Genomic DNA, 27943 nt, shown 5'->3' on the forward strand with positions numbered 1-27943 from the left:
GACTCTGCCGCTTGAGCATGCTTTTGGGGCACAGTCGATAGCGCGCTGGATTTCGGACTAGAATGTTGAGGGTTCGAGACCTGCTCCTTGCTGTTTCATTACACTGGTGTCAGGTGTCAGACGTTGCTTGCTCCATTGCTCTTCTCACATGATCTTGCGTGACTTCAATTTTCTACACGAGACCGTGCTCGGGCCACTTTTTACAAAACACTTCGATAGGAAGTGACTTTTGTAGCATTGGAAGGATAGCATTTTCGCTAACCCTAAACCTTTTCCTAAACTTAACGCCAGTCTCCTAAACTTCTACATTAATTATCATAACCTTCCTCTTAAATTTTCCTAACCTGCTACGAAAAAGTCATGTCGGTAATCGAAGTGTCGTAAAAATAGTGTTTCTCCTGACAGGAGACCGTGAGACCAGTTGTTATTATTGAGTTAAAGTAGATTCCTTAATAGAAAATGAATCGAGTAAAAGTGAAAGTCAACCAGTAAAACACTACCTGAGTAAAATTCTAAAACTATTTGGTTTTAAATATACTTAAGTATCAAAAGTAAATGTAATTGCTCAAATATACTTAAGTGTCAAAAGTAAAAGTATAAATAATTTCAAAATCCTTATATTAAGCAAACCAGACAGCACAATTCTCGTTTTTTTATTGATGGGTGGACAGGGGCACACTCCAACACACAGACATAATTTACAAACAAAGCATTTGTGTTTAGTAAATCCGCCAGATCAGATAGAAGGGATGACCTAATAAGTGCCTGAATTGGACAATTTTCCTGTCCTGTTAAGTACTTTTGGGTGTCAGGGAAACTGTATGGAGTAAAAAGTACATACTTTTCTTTTGGAATGTAGTGAAGTAAAAGTTGTCAAAAATATAAATAGTAAAGTAAAGTACAGATACCCCAAAAATGACTTAAGTAGTACTTTAAAGTGTTTTTTACTTAAGTACTTTACACCATTGCGTGAGACTCAGCTCTGTTGCAGGAAAACAATTTCACACTTTCATTATTATTGGCTACTACCAGAGACAGTAGAGAAAGCGAGACATCCACACATTTTTTTCAGTTCAGAGCGTGGATATTCTGGTCTACTTATTGCCCCTGCCACCTTGAAGGGCTGCCCAATATCTCACTGGCTATGTTTTTCTGGTCAGGTGGGGAGAGCTGGGAAAGGAAAATAAATAGACCATAACCATTGGTCTTACACGGTAAAGCAAGCTCACGTGAGAGAGGGAACGCCTACTTACACAGACAGGAACCGTGAAAAATGTTTCCAAAGGTAAACTGCCTGAGTAAGACATCTTCATTTATCCACCATCTTTTCTACAACCAGACTTCGAATCGTAGTGGCTACCTAATTTTAAACCATAAGTGATACCAGTGAGATGTCATATTGCTAATCTATAAAACAATATAAATATTTCCTAATCTAAATGGTCTTGGACAAACTTCTAGTTCTGTATACGCCAGGAAACTGTAGCGGGGTTTTACATCGATCCACAAGAACAAAAGAACAAAACACAGGTAAGAACTTGTTGTGTCACTCGTAGGCTATATTGAAAATGTACCCACTATTGTGCAAGCTCAAGTTACGCTCCCCACGACGGTTTACACAGAGTTGCAAAACAGGCTCGATTATTTGACTTGACAGCAAACCGTGGCGCTGATGGGCGCAAATATCAGCTCAATAGTATTTGGCAAGCACCAATGTAAAAATTACACAATTTAAACCATTGTAGCCTATACATGTTATTACATATGCTATATAGACTAAAATTAAAGTATTATATAATAAGCTAAAAACATTTTAGGTCAAGGGCGAAATTGTGGTGTCGGTATTGGGAGGGGGGGTTGGGCGAATGGTACTTTTTAAAAGCATTTCCTGCAATTCTGCACAGTTTGACTTGACTTATCATGCCTCTCTTGAGGGCTATGGAGGGGTATATGGATGGGCTTTTTTGAAAACACAATATAAGTGGAAGGAGAAGTAGTCACCATCACTAATGAAGGTATTTCAAGGCAAATATTAAGGCGTAAAATATGAAGACTGGGTTGTATTATAATGATCCGTCCATTTTAAGGACCGACGCTGGAGTAGAGAAGCAGTTATGAGGGAGTCAAACATTTAATTGCAACAGACATGGAACAAGACCGGACCAGCGTCAGCACAAGGACATATGACAATCAATGTTGAATAGGGGAACAGACATATATAGCGGAAGTAATGACAGAGGTGAGTGAGTCCAATAATCGCTGATGCGCGACAGGGGAAGGCATGTGGGCGTAATGATGGTGGCAGGAGTGTGTAGTGCTGGGGAGCTCACGAGCGCCGAGGGAAAGAGCCGGAGCAGGTGTGACACACATGCGTATTACTTTATATTAAGAAGAAACAAAATATGAAGACTGAGTTTTATTATAGTTGGAGTTCGTCTACCTACAGTTGGAGTCGGGAGTTTACATACACTTAAGTTGGAGTCATTAAAACTCGTTATTCAACCACTCCACAAATGTCTTGTTAGCATGCTATAGTTTTTGAAAGTCGGATAGGAAATCTACTTTTGCATGACATATGTCATTTTTCCAACAATTGTTTACAGACAGATTATTTCACTAATAATTCACTGTATCACAATTCCAGTGGGTCAGAAGTAGAGGTCGACCGATTATGCTTTTTCAATGCAGATATCGATTATTGGAGGACCAAAAAAGCCTATACCATTAATCGGCCGATTTTTTAAAAATGTATTTGTAATAATGACAATTACAACAATACTGAATGAACACTTATTTTAACTTAATATAATACATCAATACAATCAATTTAGCCTCAAATAAATAATGAAACATGTTCAATTTGGTTTAAATAATGCAAAAACAAAGTGTTGGAGAAGAAAGTAATATGTATGAGCCATGTAAAAATGTGTGCCATGTAAAAAAGCTACCGTTTAAGTTCCTTGCTCAGAACATGAGAACATATGAAAGTTGGTGGTTCCTTTTAACATGAGACTTCAATATTCCAATGTAAGAGGTTTTAGGTTGTAGTTAATATAGTATTTATAGGACTATTTCTCTCTATACCATTTGTATTTCATATACCTTTGACTATTGGATGTTCTTATAGGCACTATAGTATTGCCAGTGTAACAGTATAGCTTCCGTCCCTCTCCTCGGCCCCTACCTGGGCTTGAACCAGGAACGCATCGACAACAGCCACACTCGAAAAAGCGTTACCCATCGCTCCACAAAAGCCGCGGCCCTTGCAGAGCAAGGGGAATAACTACTCCAAATCTAAAAGCGAGTGACGTTTGAAACGGTATTAGCGCACACCCAGCTAACTAGCTAGCCATTTCACATTGGTTACACCAGCCATTAGGCTGATAGGCTTGAAGTCATAAACAGCGCTGTGCTTGCGAAGAGCTTCTGGCAAAACACGAAAATGCTGTTTGAATGAATGATTACGGGCCTGCTGCTGCTCAGTTAGACTGCTCTATCAAATCATAGACTTAATTATAACATAATAACACACAGAAATACGAGCCTTTGGTCATTAATATGGTCGAATCCGGAAACGATCATTTCGAAAACAAAACGTTTATTATTTTTGTGAAATACGGAACCGTTCGGTATTTTATCTAACTGGTGGCATCCCTAAGTCTAAATATTCTTGTTACATTGCACAACCTTCAATGTTATGTCATAATTACGTAAAATTCTGGCAAATTAGTTCGCAATGAGCCAGGCAGCCCAAACTGTTGCACATACCCTGACTCTGCGTGCAATGAACGCAAAAGAAATGACACAATTTCACCTGGTTAATATTGCCTGCTAAACTGGATTAGTAGTTATAACTAGTGATTATGATTGATTGTTTTTTCTAAGATAAGTTTAATGCTATCTAGCAATTTACCTTGGCTTCTACTGCATTCGCGTAACAGGCAGGCTCCTCGTGGAGTGCAATGGTTAGAGCGTTGGACTAGTTAACTGTACGGTTGCAAGATTGGGTCCCTGAGCTGACAAGGTGAAAATCTGTCGTTCTGCCCCTGAACAAGGCAGTTAACCCATCTTTCCTAGGCCGTCATTGAAAATAAGAATGTGTTCTTAACTGACTTGCCTAGTTAAATAAAGGTATAAAAAAAAAAAATCTGATTGTTATGAAAACTTGAAATTGGCCCTAATTAATCGCCCATTCCGATTAATCGGTCGACCTCTAGTCAGAAGTTTACATACACAAAATTAACTGTGCCTTTAAACAGCTTGCAAAATTCCAGAGAATGTCATGGCTTTAGAAGCTTCTGATAGGCTAATTGACATCACTTGAGTCAATTGGAGCTGTACCTGTGGATGTTTTTCAAGGCCTACCTTCCATCTCCTTGCCTCTTTGCTTGACATCATGGGGAAATCAAAATAAATCAGCCAAGACCTCAGAAAAAAAATTGTAGACCTCCACAAGTCTGGTTCTTCCTTGGGAGTAATTTCCAAATGCCTGAAGGTACCACGTTCATCTGTACAAACAATAGTACGCAAGTATAACACCATGGGATCACGCAGCCGTCATAACGCTCAGGAAGGAGACGCGTTCTGTCTCCTAGAGATGAACATACTTTGGGGCGAAAAGTGCAAATCAATCACAGAACAACAGCAAAAGACCTTGTGAAGATGCTGGAGGAAACGGGTACAAAAGTATCCACAGTAAAACAAGTTATATCTCGACATAACCAGAAAGGCCGCTCAGGAAGGAAGGAAGAAGCCACTGCTCCAAAACCGACATAAAAAAGCCAGACTACGGTTTGCAACTGCACATGGGGACAAAGGTTGTACTTTTTGGAGAAATGTCCTCTGGCTGATGAAACAAAAATAGAACTGTTTGGCCATAATGACCATCGTTATGTTTGGAGGAAAAGGGGGAGGCTTGCAAGTCGATGAACACCATCCCAACCGTGAAGCACGGGGGTGGCAGCATCATGTTGTGGGGGTGCTTTGCTGCAGGAGGGACTGGTGCACTTCACAAAATAGATGGCATCATGAGGGAGGAAAATTATTTAAATATATTGACGCAACACCTCAAGACATCAGTCAGGAAGCTAAAGCTTGGTCACAATTGGACAATGACCCCAAGCATACTTCCAAAGTTGTGGCAAAATAGCTTAAGGACAACAAAGTCAAGGTATTGGAGTGGCCATCAAAGTCCTGACCTCAATCCTATAGGAAGTTGTGGGCAGAACTGGAAAGTGTGTGTGCGAGCCAGGAGGCCTCCAAAGCGCCAGCTCTGTCAGGAGGAATGGGCCAAAATTCACCCAACTTATTGTGGGAAGCTTGTGGAAGGCTAACTGAAACGTTTGACCCAAGTTAAACAATTTAAAGGCAATGCTGCCAAATACTAATTGAATGTATGTGAACTTCTGACCCACTGGCAATGTGATGAAAGAAATAAAAGCTGAAATAAATAATTCTCTCTACTATTATTCTGACATTTCACATTCTTAAAATAAAGTGGTGATCCTAACTGACCTAAGAGAGGGAATTTTTACTAGGATTACATTTCAGGAATTGTGAAACTGATTTTAAATGAATTTGGCTAAGGTGTATGTAAACTTCAAACTTCAACTGTGTGTGTGTATATGTGTTAGTGCCTTCTGAAAGTATTCAGACCGAACAAACTGTCATGGTCCAAACACACCAAGACAGTTTTGAGGAAGGTACAGTGCCTTGCGAAAGTATTCGGCCCCCTTGAACTTTGCGACCTTTTGCCACATTTCAGGCTTCAAACATAAAGATATAAAACTGTATTTTTTTGTGAAGAATCAACAACAAGTGGGACACAATCATGAAGTGGAACAACATTTATTAGATATTTCAAACTTTTTTAACATATCAAAAACTGAAAAATTGGGCGTGCAAAATTATTCAGCCCCTTTACTTTCAGTGCAGCAAACTCTCTCCAGAAGTTCAGTGAGGATCTCTGAATGATCCAATGTTGACCTAAATGACTAATGATGATAAATACAATCCACCTGTGTGTAATCAAGTCTCCGTATAAATGCACCTGCACTGTGATAGTCTCAGAGGTCCGTTAAAAGCGCAGAGAGCATCATGAATAACAAGGAACACACCAAGCAGGTCCGAGATACTGTTGTGAAGAAGTTTAAAGCCGGATTTGGATACAAACAAATTTCCCAAGCTTTAAACATCCCAAGGAGCACTGTGCATAATATTGAAATGGAAGGAGTATCAGACCACTGCAAATCTACCAAGACCTGGCCGTCCCTCTAAACTTTCAGCTCATACAAGGAGAAGACTGATCAGAGATGCAGCCAAGAGGCCCATGATCACTCTGGATGAACTGCAGAGATCTACAGCTTGAGGTGGGAGACTCTGTCCATAGGACAACAATCAGTCGTATATTGCACAAATCTGGTCTTTATGGAAGAGTGGCAAGAAGAAAGCCATTTCTTAAAGATATCCATAAAAAGTGTTGTTTAAAGTTTGCCACAAGCCACCTGGGAGACACACCAAACATGTGGAAGAAGGTGCTCTGGTCAGATGAAACCAAAATTGAACTTTTTGGCAACAATGCAAAACGTTATGTTTGGCGTAAAAGCAACACAGCTCATCACCCTGAACACACCATCCCCACTGTCAAACATGGTGGTGGCAGCATCATGGTTTGGGCCTGCTTTTCTTCAGCAGGGACAGGGAAGATGGTTAAAATTGATGGGAAGATGGATGGAGCCAAATACAGGACCATTCTGGAAGAAAACCTGATGGAGTCTGCAAAAGACCTGAGACTGGGACGGAGATTTGTCTTCCAACAAGACAATGATCCAAAACATAAAGCAAAATCTACAATGGAATGGTTAAAAAATAAACATATCCAGGTGTTAGAATGGCCAAGTCAAAGTCCAGACCTGAATCCAATCGAGAATCTGTGGAAAGAACTGAAAACTGCTGTTCACAAATGCTCTCCATCCAACCTCACTGAGCTCGAGCTGTTTTGCAAGGAGGAATGGAAAAAAATGTCAGTCTCTCGATGTGCAAAACTGATAGAGACATACCCCAAGCGACTTACAGCTGTAATCGCAGCAAAAGTTGGCGCTACAAAGTATTAACTTAAGGGGCTGAATAATTTTGCACGCCCAATTTTTCAGCTTTTGATTTGTTAAAAAAAGTTTGAAATATCCAATAAATGTCATTCCACTTCATGATTGTGTCCCACTTGTTGTTGATTCTTCACAAAAAAAATACAGTTTTATATCTTTATGTTTGAAGCCTGAAATGTGGCAAAAGGTCGTAAAGTTCAAGGGGGCCGAATACTTTCGCAAGGCACTGTACAACAACATCTTTTCCCCCCAGGAGACTGAAAAGATTTGTCATGGGTCCCCAGATCCTCAAAAAGTTATATAGCTGCACCATTGAGACCATTGTGACCGGTTGCATCACCGCCTGGTATGGCAACTTCTCGGCATTTGACCGTAAGGCGCTACAGAGGGTAGTGCGTACGGCCCAGTACTGGGGCCAAGGTTCCTGACATCCAGGACCTACATATTAGGTGGCCCAAAAAATTGTCAAAGACTCCGGTCACTCAAGTCATAGACTGTTCTCTCTGCTACCACACGGCAAGCGGTACCGGAGAGCCAAGTCTAGGACCAAAAGGCTCTTTAAGAAATTCTACCCCCAAGCCATAAGACTGCTGAAGAGTTAATCAAATGGCCACCTGGACTATTTACATTGCCCCCCCCCCCCTTTTGTTGTACACTGCTGCTACTCACTGTTATCTATGCATAGTCACTTTACAAATTACCGCGACCAACCTGTACCCCCGCACATTGATTTGGTACTGGAAACCCCCTGCATATAGCCTCATTATTGTTATGTAATTTTCTTGTTACTCTTTGATTATCATTTTCTTTTTACTTTAATTTATGTGGTAACTATTTTCTTTACTCTATTACTTGAAATGCGTTGTTGATTAAGGGCTTGTAAGTAAGCATTTCACAGTAAGGTGTGTTGTATTCGGCGCATGTAACATAACAATTGATTTGAATTCAATTGATTGGACATGATTTGGAGAGGCACACACACACACAAGGTCCCACAGTTTATAGTGCATGTCAGAGCCAAAACCAAACCATGTGGTTGAAGGAATTGTCCGTAGAGCTCAGACAGGATTGTGTCAAGGCACAGATCTGGGGAAGGGTACCAAAACATTTCTGCAGCATTGAAGGTTACCCAAGAACATGATTTTTAAATGGAAGAAGTTTGGAACCTCTAAGACTTTTACAAAACCTGGGCGCCCGGGCCAAACTGAGCAATCGGGGGAGAAGGGCCTTGGTCGAGGAGGTGACCAAGAACCTGATGGTCACTCTGACAGAGCTTTATGGTAGAGTGGTCAGACGGAAGCCACTCCTTAGTAAAAGGCACATGACAGCCCGTTTGGAGTTTGCCACCAGGCACCTAAAGACTCTCAGAACGCTCAGGACCTCAGACTGGGGCGAAGGTTCATCTTCCAATAGGGCTAAGCACACAGCGCAGGAGTGGCTTCTTGACAAGTCTCTGAATGTCTTTGAGTGGCCCAGCCTGAGCCCGGACTTGAACTCCCCAAATACAGGTGTTCCAAGCTTGTAGCATCATACCGAAGAAGACGTGAGCCTGTAATCGCTGCCAAAGGTGCTTCAACAAAGTACTGAGTAAAGCGTCTGAATACTTATGTAAATGTGATAAAGTAAAAAATATATAGAAAAAGTCAAGGTCTGAATACGTTTTGACTACTGTGCTCTGACCTAATGAGAATGGGTTGGCCAATCATATTTCAGGGGGGTTGGTGCTACCCCAGGCCAGACTAACACATTTGGGGCCCCGTGGCACCTACCTCCAGCGGGCTCAGCTTTTTCTGAAATTCTACACATTTTGCCATGGGGCAGAGAGAAAAATAATTATTGATTCAAGACATTTTAACTTTACATTTTTTTATGAATTTCAAAAAAATCCTAACAATATAATTCCCCTTTGACATTATGGGCTATTGTGTATATATCAGTGATACAAAATCTAAATGTAATCCATTATCAAATTTAGGCTGTAAAAGAACAAGATGTGGAATAAGTCAAGGGGTGGGAGTACCTTCTAAAGGCACTGTATATACACTACATGGCCAAAAGTATGTGTGTCCACATTCCACTATATAGCCATATACTATGGGTGTCCACATTCCAAATTAGTGGATTTGGCTATTTCAGCCACACCATTGTTGACAGATGTATGAAATAAAGTACAAAGCCATGCAAAATACATATACAAACACTGGCAGTAGAATGGCCCGTACTGAAGAACTCAGTGTCTTTCAACGTGTCACCGTCATAGGATGCCACTTTTCCAACAAGTTCGCTTCTCAAATTTCTGCCCTGCTAGAGCTGCCCCGATTAACTATATGTGCCGTTATTACGAAGTGGAAAGTTCTCGGAGCAACAGTGTCTCAGCCGCAAAGTAGAATGCCACACAAAATCACAGAACGGGACCGCCGAGTGCTAAAGCACGTAGCGCATGAAATATAATCTATCCTCGGTTGCTACAATCACTACCAAGTTCCGAACTGGCCCTGGAAGCAACGTCGGCACAAGAACTGTTCGTCGGGAGCTTCGTGAAATGGGTTTCCATGGCTGAGCAGCCACACACAAGTCTAAGATCACAATGCAAAGCGTCGGTTGGAGTGGTGTAAAGTTCCCCGCCATTGGACTCAGTGAAAACACGTTCCCAGGAGTGATGAATCACGCTCAGCATCTGGCAGTCCTATGAATCTGGGTTTGCCCGATGCCAGGAGAACACTACCTGTCCCAATGCATAGTGCCAACTGTAAAGTTTGGTGGAGGAGGAATAATGGTCTGGGGCTGTTTTTCATCGTTCAGGCTCCTTAGTTTCAGTGAAGGGAAATCTTAACCCTACCACATACAATGACATTCTAAATGATTCTGTGCTTCCAACGTTGTGGCAATAGTTTGGTGAAGGACCTTTCATGCTTCCGCATGAGAATGCTCCGTGTACAAAGCGAGGTCTGTACAGAAATGGTTTGTCGAGATTGGTGTAGAAGAACTTGACTGACTGGCCTGCACAGAACCTTGACCTCAACCCCATAAAACACCTTTGGGATGAATTGGAACACCAACTGCGAGCCAGGCCTAATCGCCCAAAATCAGTGCCCGACCTCACTAATGCTCTTGTGGCTGAATGGAAAAAAAGTCCCCACAGCAATGTTCCAACATCTAGTGGAAAGCCTTCCCAGAAGAGTGGAGGCTGTTATAGCAGCAAAGGGAGGACCAACTCCATCTTAATGCCCATGATTTTGGAATGAGAGGTTTTATTTTAAATAAATTATTGTGGGGGACGAATCAACCTTTTCTGAATATCCCCTGTGGTAATTCCACCTATGATTTAAGTGGCATATGCAATTGAAGTTTTAGGCGTTATAATTGTAAGAGTTAGCCTACCAACAAATATATTAGGCCTACAGATCATGTCAATCCAGCTATGGTCCAAAATCGACCTGTCCTAATGGTATGTTTTCTTTGTTTCAGCGTAAACATGAAATCTTTGGCGCTTGTTGTCCTGCTGTGCCTTGGCTGCGGTCTGATGTCTTCCTCATTCGTACTCGCGTCGCCGTAAGTACTGGTAGGCCTGTTTGTCTGGTTAATGCACTGGTAGGCGTATCTGTCTGTAATGGCCTCTGCATCAAGCCCTTCATTCCAATGTAAGTAGTCTTTTTGAGACACAACAGCTCATAGGTCAGCGTGAGGCAGCTAGGATTGATCCCCCAACCTTCCAAACCCAGGACACTCTAACCACAGGGCCACTGAGTTAGTGTCATTCCGTAGCAGGTCTCAATGCAAATTAAAGGCCATTAAATGAGTGAGGCACTTTGATCATGCTAATGTTACTATTTTATTGAATGTAACTCTGCTTTATTTCAGGCATATGTGGAGTAAATTGATCCTGACTCAACACTGGCCAAGCACATTTTGCAGTGTAAGCTACTTTATGGTTTCATAGCATAATAAACTCTACGAGTCATGTGTTGATCTGATTGTATAATTGATACGGTGGCCATAAGTGTCCAGATGTGCCACTTTGTATGACAAAATAAACATTTTGATTTGCAGATGGAACACTGTGATCCCAAATTTGACTACTGGACTTTGCATGGACTGTGGTAAGGATAACTTAATAATACTCAGTCAAAAATAAAGCACTGAAGATGCTGCCTTTGCCCCCAACCCAATCATCATGTTTTCTGAGTTTGAGTGACTGTCGTGGACTCTGTTATCTTTGTACATATTTGCACAATGTCTGTGTGTTACAGGCCAGATAAAGGCCAGGAATGCAATTCATCTTGGCACTTCAATGTAACTCTAATCCAGGTATGTTCTGCTGCGGGGAAGAAAAAAAAAATGCTTATTCGTGACAAAAAAATCATTTTGAAGTCAAAAGTCAAGTGTTTATAATTTAAAAATTTAAGAGAAATGTTTGATCGTGACTATGTTTAACAGGACCTACTTCCAGATATGCAGAAGTGGTGGCCGGATCTTATAACTCCAGCATCCTCTGAATTCTGGTCTGTTCTAATTTTGTATAAGTACTTTACTCCAGGTCATTGTTATATTTTCAGGTAAGAAGATTTTTCTAAACAAATGTTAGCACATTTGATCTTCTATTTACAGGCAATATGAATGGCAAAAACATGGAACGTGTGCTGCAAAAGCAGAGTCCCTAAACAGTCAACACAAATACTTTGGCAAAGTCCTGGAGCTGTATCACACGGTAGACCTTGACGGGTAAGTGTACTGAATTAACAATAGAGTATCCTCATGAAACATATGGGATAATATATGGTCTGTATACCCTGAAGCCTGATTTATGTTTCTACTAGTTATAAATTATTTGTATGTCTTCAGAGTGATGAAGAAATTTAACATTGTGCCCTCGGAGACGTACTACACTGTAAGTACAGCATTATTACTACATTACCAAGGACAATGGCATTTTGCACTGATATTAAATTGCTGTATGTTTAAAGTTAGACTTAAAAGAACGGCAAGTATTTCGGCGTCATATCAAGAAACATACTATATACTGTGTTAAATGAAACCCTGTGTTATGGGAAACCCGCCATAGTTTTTCATTTACTCCCCCAAGTCATTTGACTTCCTGTTCCTGTTTACAGATGTAGGATCTTGATTTGAGCCAGTTTGCTACAGCAGGAAAATAATCCTGCAGAAACAGGTCAATGTGAATTATTATGTGTAATTAATGGACATTTTTGTAAGGGTTGATACATTTTTCGTAAGGGAAACTCAAGTCAGAAATTTCAAAGTGGAAATTACAAACTTCAGAAGCCTTTTTAAACCTCAAAAAAACTTCACATGTTGAAGTTCTTGCATTGCAGGAAAGGTAATCAAATTAAGATCTTACATCTGTACTTACCTACTGTCAGTGAAATGACTGAGATGTGTGCATGCATCCAATAGCATGTGATGAATACTCATGGTTAAATGTACTACTTCTGTGTTTTTAGTTTGACCACATTGAAGGAATCATTCTCAACTTCTACAGTGTGAAACCAAAGATTCAGTGTATTCATCCAAAGGTATGTGTTTTAAATATTTTTATTTTGGTAAAATGCAAACTCAAGCACAACTAGTTATTGAATTTGCCTACAGGTTTTCTTTGAAGAGTAGAGGATTATGTGGATTGTGTACAATTTTGTATTTAGAATACATTTCCTTAATCATTCTACATAAATAGTATTTGTTTCACACAACTAAAATGTTAAATCATGAAACCTAACCCTGAATCGAGAACGTATCACTAAGTTATTTCTTGTTCACAGGGTGGGAAGGTGCAAATCTTGGGCCAGATCGAGATCTGCTTCAACTCAGACTTCCAACTTGCCAACTGTGAGCATTCTGAGACAGACACTCTGAGACTAATTGACTTCCTCAATGTTAAAGGTACAGAGTTTAGTGTATGTGACCATGCCACACCTGTCTACTACCCTCCCCTTAAGGGGAAGCCATCAATGTAGTGGCTAGTGAGGTCTGGTTACTCTATAATCAGTTATATCTCACATGGAACACACTCTTCGAAATAAGGGTTCTTCGGCTGTCTCATAGGAGAAACCTTTTTGGTTCCAGGTAGAACCCTCTGTAGAAAGGGTTCTACATGGAACTCAAAAGGGTTCTACCTGCAACCAAAAATAGTTATTCAAAGGGTTCTACTATGGGGACAGCTGAATAACCCTTTAAGGTTCTAGATAGCACCTTTTTTTCCTGAGAGTGTAGATACAAGGTTCTACTAAGTGTGAGTTAGCTCAGAAATACTATTCTAAAATACTAAAAACACAACTGTTTCCAAATGAATTTGTCTACAACTATTTTCATGTGTTTTCTGTGTTCTGCTTGATTCTTAGAAGCAGGTTGATCATGTTTTAACTCAGGGAATAAATCAGCTTTTAATGATAACATTCCTGAAGGCCTATACTTCCTATATAATGTTTTATAAATCATTTATACGCAAATGGCATACTAAGAGTGATATAAGGTCCTTAAATCTTGTGCTTTGCCAAATGTGTCATACAAATATATAAAAAATGTTTTATTGTCACATACAACAAATAGGTAGAGTGAAATGTGTTGTTTTACAGGGTTAGCCATAGTCAGATATTTCACCTTGTCGCTTCAGGTATTTGAACCAGCAACCTTTCTGTTACTGGCCCAACGCTCTAACTGATCATTATAACCCTAATGCCACCAGTAAAATAGTATGAAATTTGCTTTTAAATTATTATTTAAATTGTTTAATGTATGGTCCTACTTTTTGTCAAACAAAATCTAAAGTTTAATGCACAGTTTATGAAGAAGTCTGTTCACTGCCTCCATTACTCTTGAAATATGTTTTGATGATAAAAGTGTAATTTCGATTGTGTATGGTGGTGGTTAAAACGCATTGGTTTACATTAGTAATGCCATCTCCATAATTTGATGGAATGATGATCCTGATTTAATCAGATATACTTATTGTATCTGAAACTGATGTTGTTTCTGCTGTTAAGTTAGTTAGATTTCATTTCAGTTGTGGGAAACGCTTTGGTTTTAAATGGTGGCTTTGTTTGATATGGTTCCGATCCTCTGTAATTTTTTACTGACAATTAATTAAATACATGTTTCTATTGCAGCAGTTGTACATACTCTTTACCCCTGCAATTTGCATTTTAGTGAATCCACATATGCACATTCAACTACATGCCACAAGAGGTCAGGAAACGTCTACACAACACCAATGGCCAACAGAGGCAGTATACCTGTCTTACATTGTCTAGCATTGTTCAGTCTGTTACAATAAATTACACATTTAAAGACATTTTATATCCACAAAATGTATTACATGATATAAAAAACTCCATTCCAGGCACTCAAATGGAGTATTATTGTCACACATGTATATTTATAGTCACACATGTATATTCACACATGTATATTTATAGTCACACATGTATATTTATAGTCACACATGTATATTTATTGTCACACATGTATATTTATTGTCACACATGTATATTTATTGTCACATATGTATATTTATTGTCACACATGTATATTTATTGTCACACGCTCTTCACCATCTTAACTGAGGCTGTATAGTCAGTTTATTAGAACAAAGACGATTACTACTCAATCTTAACTCTCCTGAGCAAGAAGACTTCTAAATCATTTTTGTTAATGAAAGCTATTTACTATAGTGGTAGAATAGCAATGCTGGTGGTGTATAGGCTAGTTATCCCATACAGTCAGCCTTGATCTTTCTTCTTGACAGTTTACCTTGTATGTATGAGATTTTTTGGCTGTTGGAGTACATGAGACATTGTGCTTTTTACAGACCTGGGCCTCATGCAAGGCCTCATGCAAGGCATGGAAACATACTGAAGAGCTTCATTTGTTAGTGGCCGGTGGTAAGTAAAGCTTATTTTCGCAAGAAGTATTTCAACTTTTTTAAATAAACGGGATTTATCAAAATCCTGGGACGGAATGTTTAAATATACACACAATAACTTGTCTAACTTACATGTCATCATAGTTGAGTATTTCCCTTGCAAATGTGAACTGCAAGTTTTAATTTTGTATTTCGGGCCTTGGCTGTCAGATATAATGAATATTATGTGTGGTGCAATCAGTTTTATGTAAACTGTTGTAGTAGGATAAGAGGAAAGCGCTTATAGCCGTGGTGTAAAACACACGGCCGGGATGGGTTCCAATCCGGCTCGTGTGTGGTTTGAGTATTTTTAATAAAAAAATATTTTATGGGAGGTGTTATGGACACAATATACTTTAAAATGACTAAAACCAAATCAAAACTGGAGAAATTATAATGGTTCTACATTCATGCAGTTTCTGTGTTCAGCTCACTAATAATAAACTAAATAAAACTAGATAGTAAAGGAGCACTGAAAATATAACCGAATGCGGCCCCCGGGTAAAATTAGTTTTATACCCCTGGGTTATAGTGTCAATGTGAAATCTTATTTGCCAAGAACAGGAAAAATCAAATAGGTGTAGGGGGAGCAACGGCTGCCTCAGTTGGTATTAGACACACACAGTGAGATCCATGCATCACTCCCAATTTGGTTATTGAAGTCTCTTAACAGTGGGTAGTCAGTCGGGTTGATTCTTCCTGACTGAAAACTATCAGCTGCATCACTGTTACCTAATTGGTAACCAGGCCCATTTGAAATACATTTCATTCCTCTCCTCTCGTTTTGAGAGGTTCATTGTCTTTATGTCCTCAAGTCAATGGAGACAGCATGGGATAGTCACCCACACAAGAGCACTCATGGCCTCATTCCTCAGCTCCGCTATAGCCAGGGTGGTTTCCTCTTGGTAACGGTCCTAAGCCACATCTCATCTCGGTAACGGTCCTAAGCCACATCTGATCTTGGTAACGGTCCTAAGCCACATCTGATCTTGGTAACGGTCCTAAGCCAGATCTCATCTCGGTAACGGTCCTAAGCCAGATTTTTGTTACGTTACAGCCTTATTCTACAATGGATTAAATAAAAACAATTCCTCATCAATCTACACACAATACCCCATAATGACAAACAAAAATGTTTTTTATTTTATTTATAAAAAAAATAGGTTGTTTACATAAGTATTCAGACCTTTTGCTACAAGACTCAAAATTGAGCTCAGGTGGATCCTGTTTCCATTGATCATCCTTGATGTTTCTACAACTTGATTGTAGTCCATCTGTGGTAAATTCAATTGATTGGACATGTATTGGAAAGGCACACACCTGTCCATATAAGGTCCCCCAGTTGACAGTGCATGTCAGAACAAAAACCAAGCCATGAGGTTGAAGGAATTGTCTGTAGAGCCCCGAGACAGGATTGTGTCGAGGCACAGATCTGGGGAAGGATACAAAAAAATGTCTTCAGCATTGAAGGTCCCTAAGAACATAGTGGCCTCCATCATTCTTAAATGGAAGAAGTTTGGAACCACCAAGACTTTACCTAGAGCTGGCCGCCCTGCCAAGCTGAGCAATCAGGGAGAAAGGCCTTGGTCAGGGAGGTGACCAAGAACCTAATGGTCAGTCTGATAGAGCTCAAGAATTCCTCCGTGGAGAACCTTCCAGAAGGACAACCATCTCTGCGGCACTCCACCAATCAGGCCTTTTATAGTAGAGTGGCCAGACGGAAGCCATTCCTCAGTAAAAAGCACATGACAGCCTGCTTGGCACCTAAAGGACTCTCAGACCATGAGAAACAAGATTCTCTGGTCTGATGAAACTAAGATTGAACTCTTTGGCCTGAATGCCAAGCGTCAAGTCTGGAGGAAACCTGACACCATCCCTACGTTGAATCATGGAGGTGGCTGCATCATGCTGTGGGGATGTTTTTCAACGGCCGGGCCTGGGAGACTAGTCAGGATCGAGGGAAAGATGAACGGAGCAAAGTACAGAGAGATCGTTGATGAAAACCTGCTCCAGAGCGCTCAGGACCTCAGACTGGGGAGAAGGTTCACCTTCCAACAGGAACACGACCCGAAGCACCCATCCAAGACAATGCAGGAGTGGCTTCGGGACAAGTCTCTGAATGTCCTTGAGTGGCCCAACCAGAGACCGGAGTTGAACCCAATCGAACATCTCTGGAGAGACCTGAAAATAGCTGTGCAGTGACGCTCCCTATCCAACCTGACCGAGCTTGAGAGGATCTGCAGAGAAAAATGGGAGATACAGCCCAAATGTAGGTGTGCCAAACTTGTAGCATCATACCCAAGAAGACTCAAGGCTATAATCACTGCCAAAGATGATTCAACAAAGTACTGAGTAAAAGGTCTGAATAAATATGTTAATGTTAAATATCTAAACACTTGTTTTTGCTTTGTCGTTATGGAGTATTGTGTGGGGATTGAGGGGAAAAAACTATTTTATCATAACGTGGAAAAGGTCAAGGGGTCTGAATGCTTTACAAATGCACTGTATGTTTTTCCAGCAGCATACTATGATTGATATTGTCAAAAGCTTCACTGAAGTCTAACAAAACCACTCCCACAATTTTTTTAATTATCATTTTCTCTCACCCAATCAGTCATTTGTGTAAGTGCCATCCGTACATGTTGAATGTCCTTCCCTATAAGCCTGCTGAAAATCTGTTAATTTATTTACTGTAAAATAGCATTGTATCTGGTCAAAAACTATTTTTTCCAAAAGTTTACTAAGTGTTGGTAACAGGCTGATTGGTCGGCTATTTGAGCAAGTGAAGGGTGATGTACTATTCTTGGGTAGCGGAATTACTTTTGCTTCCCTCCAGGCCTGAAGGAGCACACATCTTTGTAAACTTAGATTGAAGAGATGGCAAATAGGAGTGGCAATATCGTCCGCTATCATCCTCAGTAATTTTCCATCTAAGTTGTCAGACAATACTTTTTTCACCTCTTCAACAGTCACAAAATTACAATGCTTGTCTTTCATAATTTGATCATTTAAGCTTGGATGTGTAGGTTTGGCATTTGTTCCTGGCATGTCATGCCTAACTTTGCTAATCTTGCTAATGAAAAAATAATTAAAGTAGTTGGCAATATCAGTGGGTTTTGTGATGAATGAGCCATCAGATTTAATGAATGATGGAGCTGAGTTTGCCCTTTTGCCCAAAATTTCATTTAAGGTGCTCTAAAGCTTTTTGCTGTCATTCTTTGTTTCATAGTGTAGTTTCTTCTTTTTATTCAGTTTAGTGACATGATTTATCAATTTGCAGAACGTTTGCCAATCGGTTATACAGCCAGACTGTCAAGACCCGGGTCTCCAGTGTGAGAAACAGTCACTTAGCAAACTGAGCCACTAATAGTCAGCAGAACCCAGAAGATGAGGCAGACACAGCAGTACTTGAGATGGTGTTTTAATAAAGTAAAAAGGAAAGTTCTTCAGGCAAAAATATAAATCCACAACGTCAAAGGTAATTCCAAGAGAACAAAGGTAATCTTCCAAGTCAAAAGGTAAAGGCCTCAAAAGATAATCAAAAATAAATAAACGAGAACAAAAACAGAGTACCACAAGCGAGTCCAACTGGCGCAACAAACGTTCACAGCATCGCTGGGGCTGGGTGCTAACATTCAAACTCAGAGCAAAGAACTGAGGAAAACTAAGGGTTTAAATACAATCAAGGGAAATGAGGCACAGGTGCAAATAATAACTGGGAACAAGGGAAAACAAAAGGGTCAAAAAGCACAATGGGGGCTTCTAGTGACCAAAATCCGGAACAACCCTGGCCAAATCCTAACACAAACTTTGTTGCCGTTCCTTTTGCCTCATCCCTTTCAACCATAACATATTTTTCAATTCCTCATCAATTCACCGGGATTACATTTTTTTACAGTCATTTTCTTAATGGGTGCATTCTTATTAGTAACTGGAGAAAGCAGTTTAATAAATGTGTCAAGTGCAGTGTCTGGTTGCTCATCATTACACACCACAGACCAGCAAATATTCTTTACATGATCAACATAGGAATCACTACAAAACCTCTTGTAGGACCTCTTATACACAATATTAAGTCCAGCCTTTGGAACTTTGGTTTTCCTAGATATGGTAATATTGTGATCACTATAGCCGTTGGATTTGGATACTGCTTTACAGCAGATTTCTCTATCATTAGTAAAGATGTGGATGATTTCATTCTCTATAGCCAGGGTGTTTTTCTCTTGGTAGAGGTCCTAAGTCAGATCCAGTCAACTGGCTTTTAATCAGTGTGAATTCATGGGAGCTAGTACCAGAGATAATGGTAATGGCTGATAGCAATTCTGTCTGCTGTTGAAAGCAATCATTTTGTCATTCACTCATCTGTGGTAGATGAGAGCTAAGATCCTGTGTTGTCTGCCCTTCTTCCTGTGAGGGCAACTGGGCCGAAAGGAAGTCATTTCACCTTGAGTCATCGCTGTTTCTACCTGACCAGAGTGAGCGGTGAAAGTAAGGCTGAGTTCGTCTTCGCCTCGTTGACCGAAGACGAGGGTCCTTATAAAGAGCTCCTGAATACACCAGAGGATAGTATAATAGAACAGTATTTGTGTTTTATATGGTGAGTATGTGATATCCTTTATTATGAATGTAAGAAAAACAAGTGGATACATAGTGAGAGTATCCAGCTCTCTACTGTAATGACGTCTAATCTGCATCAATAGAAAGGAGGAGTTTGGAGGACTTGTACAGAGAACTATATACTGGCTAACTGATGTATATGCAGTTTAGCAATTTCGTCATGAATTTTGTTCTGGAGGCAGCTCTGCAAAGTGGTCACTACTGGCACAGCCACATTCATAATTAGATTTTAAACCTAACCTTAACCACACCGTTGACCCTAATTGCCAAACTCTAACCTTAACCACACCGTTAACCCTAATGCCAAACTCTAACCTTAAATTAAGACCAAAAAGTTCATTTATGTTTAGATTCATTTTTAAATTATAGCCAATTTTGACTTTGCAGCTAGCCTATCTAAGGGGACATCGCTCAGTTCTGCCTCCAGGACAAGACTCATGACAGTAAATGTCAAGCTGCAATGTATACAGGACCAATATATGTTGTAGGTGTTAGAAGTCCAACAAAGGTGATACATGCAGAGTTCCTATATATTTCATTAAGCAGCTGTGCAGTCCTCAAAACCACATAACCTAGAAATGCATTAATGTCCAGTGCTCTGCCTGTCCTCCTAAATCTAGTTAAATGACGGCAATCCTTCAGTGATACACCAGTCAAACACAATAAGAGAGATCTGCTGATTTTCAGACAAATCTCTATTTCCCAGGAAATGACACTGATAAAGAGTGCCACTGGCTAGCCTGATTTATCAGCCTTCACCAATGCATTTTATGGTAGTGAGTTGATTACATCTATAATTGCAACTCACCTATGCTGTGATTAGAAATATTAAGTTATATTTTATCGTCAGTCATCTAAGGAATCACAATATTTCAAGGAAATGAATAAATACATGATAAGATCTTGCTACTAGTATACCTCATTTGGGGGGCTTATCTAGGAATATCCAGGTGCACGATGCTGTATTAAACATGTGCAGCTACACAGGTGAGATGATCTTTTCACAGCAGACCTATAAACACAGCCAGGGGGACCACTGCTCCATTACTCACTCTCCAGAGAGCTGAAAGAACAGGAGACGGACATGAAGACTAGACAGATACGGGCGGCTGACATTCTGGGTCCTGATGGATTGCTCTCTATGGATCACAGCACCCCTGGCTTTGGGTGAGATAAGCTTAATCAGCCACAGGTCGGACCTGGCTACAGCCCAGATACTTCTCCACCTCTGTATCTCTGTCTCCAAGCATTCTATAGCTCGTATGTTCCATGCCTAACAAAAGTCCTGCCAGCCAATTAGTCACAGCAAAGCAGTACCTAGGCAAGGGTTTGGGACCGCACTGATAACCATGGCATTTCTCATTAATGTGCATCCTGATATTTGAGGGTCAATGTGTAACGGCCAGTCTTTCGGGATAATTACATTTTACTTATGTAAAAGACATTTCTTTTCACGTGAGTGAGCATGAACGATGGCTCAAATGATGTGTTCAGTGAATATATTAAGGTACCTTCTTAAACAAGATAAATGTTAAGCCGTACACTCTATCAGAGATTTGACACATTTATTTTAATTAATGTCTACCTCTAACAAGGAACAGTATTATGACTTGGTAATTCAATACAGTTTAGGTGAATGTCAAATCCTCTGAAGGAATAATTAAATCTATAATATGATTTAAAGAGTACAGTAATGTGGATATACTACTACAATCCTCCCATTTCATTTATGGTATGACTTGAACATAAATGTAAGGTTCTGATATACTGTAAGGAAATATACATCTGCATTACCGTATGTGCAGGCTAAGGTTCAGGTCTACTACTGTATTCAGGCAGTTATTATGGTTCAGCTCCATGGGAACCGGTGCAGTATGGGAGACTTACATAATCTGTTTGAAAGATTACTTGATTTCTTTCTGCTAATTTCTTTGTGCTAAATGGCTTTGCATTGGTCTGAAATACAGATATGTGCCTTTAGTTATGCTTGAACCCTGTCCCTGTGTAACTCTTTGATTTCTCCACCTTCCCGCACTTCATATGTCACTCCAATGCTAATTCTCTGTATACTGCACAGTACAAACTGTTCACACTGCACTATAATACTTTTTATGGGGAATTATGCATTATAGTTTGTCCTGTGTAATCCTCTGTTTAATCATGAATGTCTGAATTAACGTGATCAGAAGATGAATTGATAGTTTCAGTCAGTGGCTGTCGTGATATTTAAGATGAGGGAGCGTATATATATATTTATTTTTATTTTTTTAATGAGCATGGTCTTATTTCTATTACAGCATATTGGATAACTGTCATTCATATTCCATTCACCCAGCTCAAGATAACATCGATAGGTTTAGGCTACTACATGATGCTCAAATTTACCCTATACCTATCATAAGGCTGTGACAATCTAGCCTATGAATGAAAGTTTACAACGTAGGTGCACACAGGTCGAGAGAAAAATTTGAGTAATTAAGGTGACAGATAGCGACACATTCAATACCACCTTGCCTGCAGCTAGCTGATATAGGGTGTAATCATTAGACCAATAGTTACAAATGAGAGTTTTTATTGGACAAATTCAGGTATGTTTATCCCTGTTTCGTTCCGTTTGCTTCCGTTTTAAGAAATGTTTTTCAACATAATCGGAGGAATGAATACACCCCTGATCACAAGTAAACACAGTTCACAATCATAGCAGCCACATACAAACGGCATGATAATTTTGCTCGTTTTAGAATTCCTTCTCGCATGTACTGGCTCTCCGTCCTCTCACCTTTTCCCTTTTGCTTGGGGACTTCATTGCACAACACATCAGGTGGTTAAATCACATGGATGGTTAAATCAATGAGGCACTGAAATTAACATGTTTTTCTTATTGAAAATCTATTTCCTTACTAACGGGTGTCTAGGTAGTGCAAGATTTAGTTTTGGCTGGCACACAACCTCGTCACTGATTTCTATTTGTTTCCTTAATTGATGTTGATTTGTATCTGTCATAGTCTGATCCTAGAGGAAACATGCACCTAATTATTATCAGGAGACACAGCACTGATGCCCAAAATCCAAATCTTTGAAAAATAATGCTTTAAAAAAAAAGCTATATCGTCATTTTTCAGCATAATAACACAGCTCCGATCCGAACACAGCACCAGCTCCGATCCGAACAGCACCAGCTCTGACACAAACATAGCTTAGAAAGTCCACACCCCCTTCAACTTTTTTCACATTTTGTTGTCAGTACCTCAGTTTCATGCATTTAAATAAGGACCCCCCCCCCCGACACACACATACACTTATACATATATATGTGTGTGAGTCTGTTGGGATAGCTCACTACCAACTTTGCACACTTAAATTTGGAAATATTTGAACATTCCTCTTTACAAACTGTTCAAGCTCTGTCAAGTTCCTTGGGGATCGATGTGGACAGCAATCTTCAAGTCATGCCACAAAGTTTTGATTGGATTTAGGTCAGGGCTCTGAATGGGCCATTCAAGGACATATACCTTTTTATTCCTTAGTCACTACACTGTAGCTTCGGCTTGTTTGCTTTGGGTGTTGTCATGGTGAAAGGTGAACTTCCGTTCCAGTTTCAACTTTCTTGCAGAGGTCAGCAGGTTTTCCTCAAAGACTTTTCTGTACATTGCTCCATAAATTGTTCCTTCTATCCTGATAAGTGCCAGTCCCTGATTGCCATAACATGATGCTGCTACCACAATGCTTTACAGTAGGGATGGTGTTCTTTGGGTGATGTGCAGTGTTGGGTTTGCGCCAAAGGTAACGCTTTGCATTTAGACCAACATTTTACATTTTAGTTTCATCAGACAAAACTTTGACACATGGCTACAGAATCTCCTGAGTTTTTTTTTTGCATACTTCAAACAGGATTCAAGGTGGGCTTTCTTGAGTAATGGCTTCCTTCTTGCCACCCTACCAAACATGCTTGGGGGTGTGTATTTATTCCTTGTGTTATTATTTTTCAAAAAAATATATATGTATAATTCTCTCTGCATTGTTGGGAAGGGCCCGTAAGTAAGCATTTCACTGTTAGTCTACACCTGTTGTTTACAAAGCATGTGACAAATACATTTATTTGATATTGTTGTCACATGACCACTTTGACCAACCATAAAACCCTGTAGTTCTTTTAAAGTTGCCATTTTGCTCTCGGTAGCCTCTCTGATTAGTCTTCTACTTGCTCGGTCATTCAGTTTGGAGGGATAAAGGCAAGGTATACACTGTCCAGCTCCTTGGTGCTCATGGTTGAGTGTTTGCATTGCAATTCACTACCCAGCAGAGGGAACCTACAGCAACTGCTGAATTTATCCTGAAATCAAGTGAATAACTACAATTTAACACCGGTGGAGGCCAATTAACTTGGTGTGTAATTTTGAAGGTGATTGGTTACACCTGAGCTAAATTAGGATTGTGATTACACTGATCCAAACAAGCTTTTTTTTTTTTTTTTAAATCTTCAAATTATATATATTTTTTTATTATTTATTTTTTTTACCTCGAAGTTGTGGGGTAGGATGTGTTGATCAATAAAGGGAAAAAAAACTATTTTAATTCCAGGCTACAGTATACAGTGCATTCAGAAAGTATTCAGACCCCTTGACTTTTTCCACATTTTGTTATGTTAGTCTTATTCGAAAATTGATTAAATAAACAAATGTCCTCGTCAATCTACACACAATACCCAATAATGACAAAATGAAAACAGGTTTTTAGAAATGTTTGCAAATTTATAACAAATAAAAAACAGAAATACCTTACATTCAGACCCTTTGCTACAAGACTCAAAATTGAGCTCAGGCGCATCCTGTTTCCAATGATCATCCTTGAGATGGTTCTACAACTTCATTGGAGTCCATTGGTGGAAAATTCAATTGATTAGACATGATTCGGAAAGGCACACACCTGTCTACATAAGGTCCCACAGTTGACAGTGCATGTCAGAGCAAAAACCAAGCCAGGAGGTCGAACGAATTGGGAAAGATCTAGGTAAGGTACCAAAAATGTTATGCAGCATTGAAGGTCCCAAAGAACACAGTGGCCTCCATCATTCTAAAATGGAAGAAGTTTGGAACCACCAAGACTCTTCCTAGAGCTGGCCGCCTAGCAAAACTGAACAATCGGGGTAGAAAGGCCTTGGTCAGGTAGGTGACCAAGAACCCGATGCCCACTCTGACAGTGCTCCAAAGTTCCTCTGTGGAGATGGTTGTCATTATGGAAGGTTCTCCCATCTCTGCAGCACTCCACCAATCAGGCCTTTATGGTAGAGTGACCAGACGGAAGCCTTGTCACTCTACCATAGCCTGGCCAGACAGAAGCCACTCCTCAGTAAAAGGCACGACAGCCCGCTTGGAGTTTGCCAAAAGGCACTTAAAGGATTCTCAGACCAAGAGAAACAAGATTCTCTGGTCTGATGAAACCAAGATTGAACTCTTTGGCCTAAATGCCAACCGTCACGTCTGGAGGAAATCTGGTACCATCTCTACAGTGAAGCATGGTGCTGTTGGCAGCATCATGCAGTGGGATGTTTTTCAGTGGCAGGGACTGGGGGACTAGTCAGAATCGAGGGAAAGATGAACGGAGCAAAGTACAGAGAGATCCTTGATGAAAAACTGCTTCAGAGCGCTCAGGACCTGTCACACACTGATCTGTTTCACCTGTCTTTGTGCTCGTCTCCATCACCTCCAGGTGTCACCCATCTTCCCCATTATCCCCTGTGTATTTAACATTGTGTTTTCTGTCTGTCTGTGCCAGTTAGTCTTGTATGTTCCAAGTCAACCAGCATGTTTTTCCGTTGCTCCTGCCTTTTCTATTCTCTTTTGCAAGTCCTCCCGGTTTTGACCCTTGGCTGTTTTCTGGACTCTGTACCCACCTGCTTGACCTTTCTGCCTGCCCTGACCTTGAGCCTGCCTTCCACACTGTACCTCTTGGACTCTGAACTGGTTTTGACCTTTTGCCTGTCCACAACCATTCCCTTGCCTACCCCTTTTGGATTATTAATAAATATCAAAGACTAAAACCATCTGCCTCCCGTGTCTGCATCTGGGTCTTGCCTTGTGCCCTTATAGGACCTCAGACTGGGGCGAAGTTTCACCTTTCAACAGGACAATGACCCTAAGCACACAGCCAAGACAAAGCAGGAGTGGCTTCGGGACAAGTCTTTGAATGTCCTTGAGTGGCCCAGCCAGAGCCCGGACTTGAACCCGATCGAACATCTCTGGAGAGACCTAAAAATACCTGTGCAGCAACGCTCACCATCCAACCTGACAGTGCTTGAGAGGATCTGAAGAGAAAAATGGGAGAAACTTCCCAAATACAGGTGTGACAAGCTTGTAGTGTCAGACCCAAGAAGACTTGAGGCTGTAATCGCTGTTAAACATGCTTCAACAAAGTACTGAGTAAAGGGTCTAAATGTGATATTTAACTATTTTTTTATGTCTAAAAACCTGTTTTTGCTTTTTCATTATGAGGTATTGTCTGTATATTGATGAGGGGGGAAACAATTTAATCCATTTTAGAATAAGGTGTTAACGTAACTAAAATGTGGAAAAAGTCAAGGGGTCTGACTACTTTCTGAATGCACTCTAAGGCTACAAAAGGTGGACTTTTTGAATGGATGGTGTAGACTTTCTATAGGCACTATATTTGAAAAGGTTGCTGATGTGACAGTCTCTTCAGTGTATTCCAGAAGTTTTGAATTGTAAAAATGCAATACATACTTGGGAGGAGCATGGTTTAGGATCCACAGCTTAATGTACTGTACTCACCTTATTGGATGTGATCAATGTGTCTTGGCAATGTAAGTATAGTAGATAGAACCTACTGGTGTTGTGTGGAACCCATGAGGAATTGTTTGCATGATAACTCCCACATTCCATCTGTATTCTCAGAGTGAGAATGTCCTAATGGCTGCTGTACAAACTGAAGTGGTGACTGAATAGTTTTTTACACCGCCTGAATCTAAAATGAAGAATTTCCACATAGCGTGTCTTCTTGAACAGATGCTTAGAACATTATTTCAACTTGGAAGATTTACTGTAATAGGAGTGCTGCATCATGAATCCCAGTCAGATATAAGAAACCAAGATGGTTCGATCTCTTCCAGGTAAATTACTGTATGGAAAGCGGGTATGTCAATACAGACATGGTAAAGCTTTTTGAATGATATCCTCTGGTTTTTTTTGTGAAACAACACTTTTGCTATACAGTTGCTCTAAAGGGAACATTTTAGGTGCTTATATCCATTAAAGCAGGTGTAACCGAAGGACGATATTTGTCGGGGGTCCGGAACATAATTGTAATAATTTGTACACTGCAAATAGACCACCAAAAAATGTGATTGCATTTGAAAGTAACAATAATGTTATACTTTGATTACATTGTGTCACACCCTGACCATAGTTTGCATTGTATGTTTCTATGTTTTGTTTGGTCAGGGTGTGATCTGAGTGGGCATTCTATGTTACATGTCTAGTTTGTCTATTTCTATGTTTGGCCTGATATGGTTCTCAATCAGAGGCAGGTGTTAGTCATTGTCTCTGATTGGGAACCATATTTAGGTAGCCTGTTTGGTGTTGGGTTTTGTGGGTGATTGTTCCTGTCTCTGTGTTTGCACCAGATAGGGCTGTTTTGGGTTTTCACAGTTCTTGTTTTGTTAGTTTGTTCATGTGTAGTTGCTTTATTAAAGAACCATGAATAGGAACCACGCTGCATTTTGGTCCTCCTCTCCTTCAACACAAGAAAACCGTTACACATTGAGACACGAATGAGTCTCTTTTATTTATTTGTGGGAATATTCGGAACAGATTTCCTTAATTAAACACATTTTTAGCTGAATTACTGGTGATTTTACAGTCTTGGTTTTATCAAAAACTACAATCCCTAAAAACTTTGGGAGGCATAAAGAAAGCACTAAAGCATTTTCTTTGAAGTCTTGACACTGTCATTGCAAAATAAGGTGTTGACTTTTTAAAGTGGGTTTACATTTCAAATCCTGACATTGTTTTGAAGTGCCACCGGTACTTAATATAGTCACTGCAGTGACTCTCCATAGATATGAACGATTGGTTTTGAGACCTTTATTATCTTTGTCAGACAGTACTCCATGACAATCTAATCTAAAGAGCGCATTCTGTCTTTGGCTTTTTCTAGGTATGATGTTGTGTGCCAGTGCCACATTTGTGGATGACTCATTATCTCGTTATTTTAGCATTTCACAGATATTAACATACGGACAGATTCTAGCAGGATCACTTAGATGTTTCTGTTTGTACTTGCAAATATCACA

The 27943-nt window shown here is 40.0% G+C and overlaps 1 protein-coding gene and 1 long non-coding RNA gene across 4 annotated transcripts; both read left to right on the forward strand.

Annotated features, from left to right (window-relative positions):
* Positions 1-1259: 1259 nt before the first annotated feature.
* On the forward strand, positions 1260-14223 carry LOC115144419 (ribonuclease T2-like). 3 transcript variants are annotated; one of them, XM_029685458.2, is made up of 10 exons: positions 1260-1530; positions 10572-10655; positions 10965-11019; positions 11154-11203; positions 11354-11411; positions 11541-11605; positions 11712-11825; positions 11946-11991; positions 12566-12637; positions 12881-14223. In XM_029685458.2, the coding sequence occupies exons 2-10, from the start codon at positions 10579-10581 to the stop codon at positions 13073-13075; spliced, it is 732 nt and encodes a 243-aa protein (XP_029541318.1). In that variant the 5' UTR covers positions 1260-1530; positions 10572-10578; the 3' UTR covers positions 13076-14223. The 3 variants fall into 3 exon arrangements, with proteins under 3 accessions (XP_029541318.1, XP_029541319.1, XP_029541320.1); XM_029685459.2 differs by lacking the exon at positions 1260-1530 and adding an exon at positions 2089-2239; XM_029685460.2 differs by lacking the exon at positions 1260-1530 and having other exon boundaries at positions 10573-10659.
* Positions 14224-14538: 315 nt separating this feature from the next.
* LOC135561239 (uncharacterized) lies at positions 14539-27358 on the forward strand. Its single transcript, XR_010459347.1, has 2 exons — positions 14539-19615; positions 20646-27358. It is a non-coding gene; the product is annotated as an uncharacterized LOC135561239 (long non-coding RNA).
* Positions 27359-27943: the final 585 nt, after the last annotated feature.

This window comes from Oncorhynchus nerka, linkage group LG16, assembly GCF_034236695.1.
Source record: "Oncorhynchus nerka isolate Pitt River linkage group LG16, Oner_Uvic_2.0, whole genome shotgun sequence".
Classification (NCBI taxonomy): Eukaryota; Metazoa; Chordata; class Actinopteri; order Salmoniformes; family Salmonidae; genus Oncorhynchus; species Oncorhynchus nerka.